At 58.2% G+C, this 1,008-nt stretch overlaps 1 protein-coding gene across 1 annotated transcript; it reads right to left on the bottom strand.

Moving 5' to 3' along the window:
- Positions 1-1,008, bottom strand: or55e1 (odorant receptor, family 55, subfamily E, member 1). Its single transcript, XM_071538722.1, has one exon. The coding sequence runs from the start codon at positions 1,006-1,008 to the stop codon at positions 1-3; it is 1,008 nt and encodes a 335-aa protein (XP_071394823.1).

Below are 1,008 nucleotides of genomic sequence, written 5' to 3'. Positions count from 1 at the left end.
TCATATCTGCCCTTTTACAGCGGGAGAAACTTTTATCGTTGAAACCTTTACAGTAATTATTTTGTTTGCTCTGATTTTAAACATTTTAAAAAATCCATTTCTTATTTCTCTGGTTCGAACTCCATAGATGATCGGATTGACGGTTGCCGGGAAGAGAATGTACATAAGTCCCATGAAGGTGTTAACATCCGTCGGTATGGGAATGTCCAGAGTGTGGGAGAGGAAGGTGACGCTCCCCACCAGATAGAAACTCATCATGACCATCAGGTGAGTCCCGCAGGTGTGAAACGCCTTCCAGCGATCCTCGCCGGCCGCCGCCTGCAGGACGACGCTCAGGATCTTCACGTAGGAGAAGACGATGAGGGAAATGTCCACGCCCACGAAGCACACGATCACGGCCAAACCCGCGGCCTCGTTCCTGTCCGTGTTGCCGCACGCCAGGCTGACCAGCGCCATGTGGTCGCAGTAGCAGTGACGAATCACGCCGGAGCCGCAGAACGGCAGCGAGCCCGCCAAACCGACCAGCGTGAGCATGAGGGAGCCGCTCCGAACCAGAGTGAAGAGCGCCAGTTTGAGAAACGCGGAGGAGTCGACGATCTCGCCGTAACGCAGCGGGTGGCAGACGGCCACGTAGCGGTCCAGAGCCATCGCCAGGAGCAGAGTCGACTCCACGGACGACAAGAAGTGAGTGAAAAACATCTGAGCCAGGCAGCCGGCCAGCGAGATCTCGTCCCGGTCGAACAGGAGGCTCAGCAGCATGTTGGGGACGATGGCCGTAGCCACGAAGACGTCGACCACGCACAGCCCGGAGACGAGGACGTACATGGGGCTGTGGAGGCTCTCCACGCTCCGGACCACCGACACCAGCAGAGAGTTTCCCACCAGCACCCACAGGTAGGAGGCGGCGGCCGGCAGCGACAGCAGGCGGCGGTGCCTCTGCAGCTCCGGGAAACCCAGGAACACAAACCCGCTGTGGGAGGAGTTCCTTCCCTCGGACGCTTCCAACAT

This window comes from Centroberyx affinis, unplaced genomic scaffold (assembly GCF_046629955.1).
Source record: "Centroberyx affinis isolate AG114_WGS23_722 - 3 ecotype Tasmania unplaced genomic scaffold, CSIRO-AGI_Caff_v1 ptg003330l_1, whole genome shotgun sequence".
Classification (NCBI taxonomy): domain Eukaryota; kingdom Metazoa; phylum Chordata; class Actinopteri; order Beryciformes; family Berycidae; genus Centroberyx; species Centroberyx affinis.
This window is presented reverse-complemented; position numbering and strand designations above follow the sequence as displayed.

Bases quoted from the DNA above. Each gene is read 5' to 3' on its own strand.
- or55e1 (XM_071538722.1), bottom strand. From the start codon at position 1,008: ATGTTGGAAGCGTCCGAGGGAAGGAACTCCTCCCACAGCGGGTTTGTG.